Source organism: Nothoprocta perdicaria, unplaced genomic scaffold, assembly GCF_003342845.1.
Source record: "Nothoprocta perdicaria isolate Ctin4 unplaced genomic scaffold, notPer1 scaffold_218, whole genome shotgun sequence".
In the NCBI taxonomy this organism is placed as follows: Eukaryota; Metazoa; Chordata; class Aves; order Tinamiformes; family Tinamidae; genus Nothoprocta; species Nothoprocta perdicaria.
In genome coordinates, this window is record NW_020455399.1 from 337,232 (window position 1) to 338,741 (window position 1,510).

A 1,510-nucleotide genomic window follows, 5' to 3' on the forward strand; every position below is an offset into this window, starting at 1 on the left:
GCCCTGAGGCGGAGCAGGCGCCGGCGGAGGCGCCCGGCGGCCCCCGGCTGCCCCAGGGTGCTGAGGTCAAGCACGGCGCGGAGCACGAGCTGTGAGTGGCGGGTCCAGAGCGCCGCGAGGCCGGCGGCGGCCCAGGGCTGGCACAGCACCAGGTCCACCTTGTGCCAGCCCTTGGCCCGCAGGAGGCTGCCCAGCAGCTCCAGCAGCGACTCGGGCGAGCTCTGCCGCTCCATGCACAGGTGGAAGGGGCTCTGCTGGCAGACACTGTGCTCAGACCCACTGGCCCCGGAGCGGCCAGCGGCTCCCGGCGGATGCAGGGGGCTGGAGGGGAGGGACCCGGGGAGCAAAGAGCACTCGGGCTGCCTTTGGTGCTGCTCTGGGGCCCCCGACCAGCGGTAACTGCCCGCCAAGCTGCTGGGCATCCCTCCCTCCTTTCATGCACATGGGCATGTAAACATGCGCTCCCGGACCCGCTGCTCGGCCTTGGCTCCGCACAGCGGGAGCTCTCCAAGGACACGGTGCCACTCGCGGGCATCAGTCAGAGCCGGTGGGAGGGTGGCACAAGCGGCAAGCTGGGCTCTGTCCCCATGTCCCCAGGGAGCAGCTTGGGGACAGGCTGCTGCCCACTCCCTGCAAGGGGAAGGAGTCACCTGCCCAGGAACAAGGAGCAATGGGAAGGGACTGAGGACTGCAGGTGGTGGCACCTGCTGAAGTGCCACTGGAGCTATTGGCCTCTGTGCAGGACATTCCTGGCCCCAGCACTGGGAAGTGGGGCCAGGGAACCCTGGGGCAGGGACCGTTGGGGCTCTGGGGTGGCCCTAGGGACTCCAGGCTGGGACACATCCCCAGAGCCCTTCTGGGGTGTGAATTGGGAGCATGGGACACAGGGCAGCTGCAGGAGCCAACTGAGCCACCTTGGCCCAGGAGCTGGAACGGGGCTGGGCTGGGGATGGGGTAGAGCAAGGATAGGGCTAGGATGGGAGCTGGGAAGGACCTGAAAAGCAAGCAGGGATGGGGCTGGCATGGGAGGCAGGATGGAACCAGTGAGGGGGTGGGATGGAAGCCAAGGAGGGAACTGGACTGGGAGTTGGGATAGAGCCAGGATAGGAGCTGCAATGGGGCTGGAACGGGAGCTGGGATGGAGCCAGGGCAGGGCTAGGATGGAGGCAGGACGGGAGCTGGGACGGTGAGGGCTGAAGCTGGGGTGAGACCCAGCACGGGGCTGGGATATGAGTGCAAATGGAGCCAGGAGGGGAGCAGCGAAGGAGCCGGGACAGAGCCAGGACCGTCCAGGGACGGAGCCAGGGGCCAGGGATGGAGCGGCCGCGGCTCCCCGGCGCTGCCCTTACCTGGGGGCGGAAGGGCAGGGGCCGGTCGGCGTCCAGGACGCTGAGGAAGGGGAGCTGCAGCGCGGCGGCGAGGAAGTCGAGCTGCAGCAGCTCGCGGCGGGAGCGCGGCACGGCCAGCACGGCGGCCACGCCGCGCGCCACGAGCGCCGCGCAGAGCCAGC

At 69.3% G+C, this 1,510-nt stretch overlaps 1 protein-coding gene across 1 annotated transcript in view; it reads right to left on the reverse strand.

Annotated features, from left to right (window-relative positions):
• Positions 1-1,502, reverse strand: part of GRIN3B (glutamate ionotropic receptor NMDA type subunit 3B) — a gene marked incomplete at its 5' end in the record, with an annotated part of 5,320 nt that extends 3,818 nt beyond the window's left edge. Inside the window, 2 exons of the mRNA XM_026038769.1 lie at positions 91-251; positions 1,350-1,502. Of these exons, the coding sequence (XP_025894554.1) occupies positions 91-251; positions 1,350-1,502 (314 nt within the window). The remainder of the gene's footprint in view (positions 1-90; positions 252-1,349) is intronic.
• Positions 1,503-1,510: the final 8 nt, after the last annotated feature.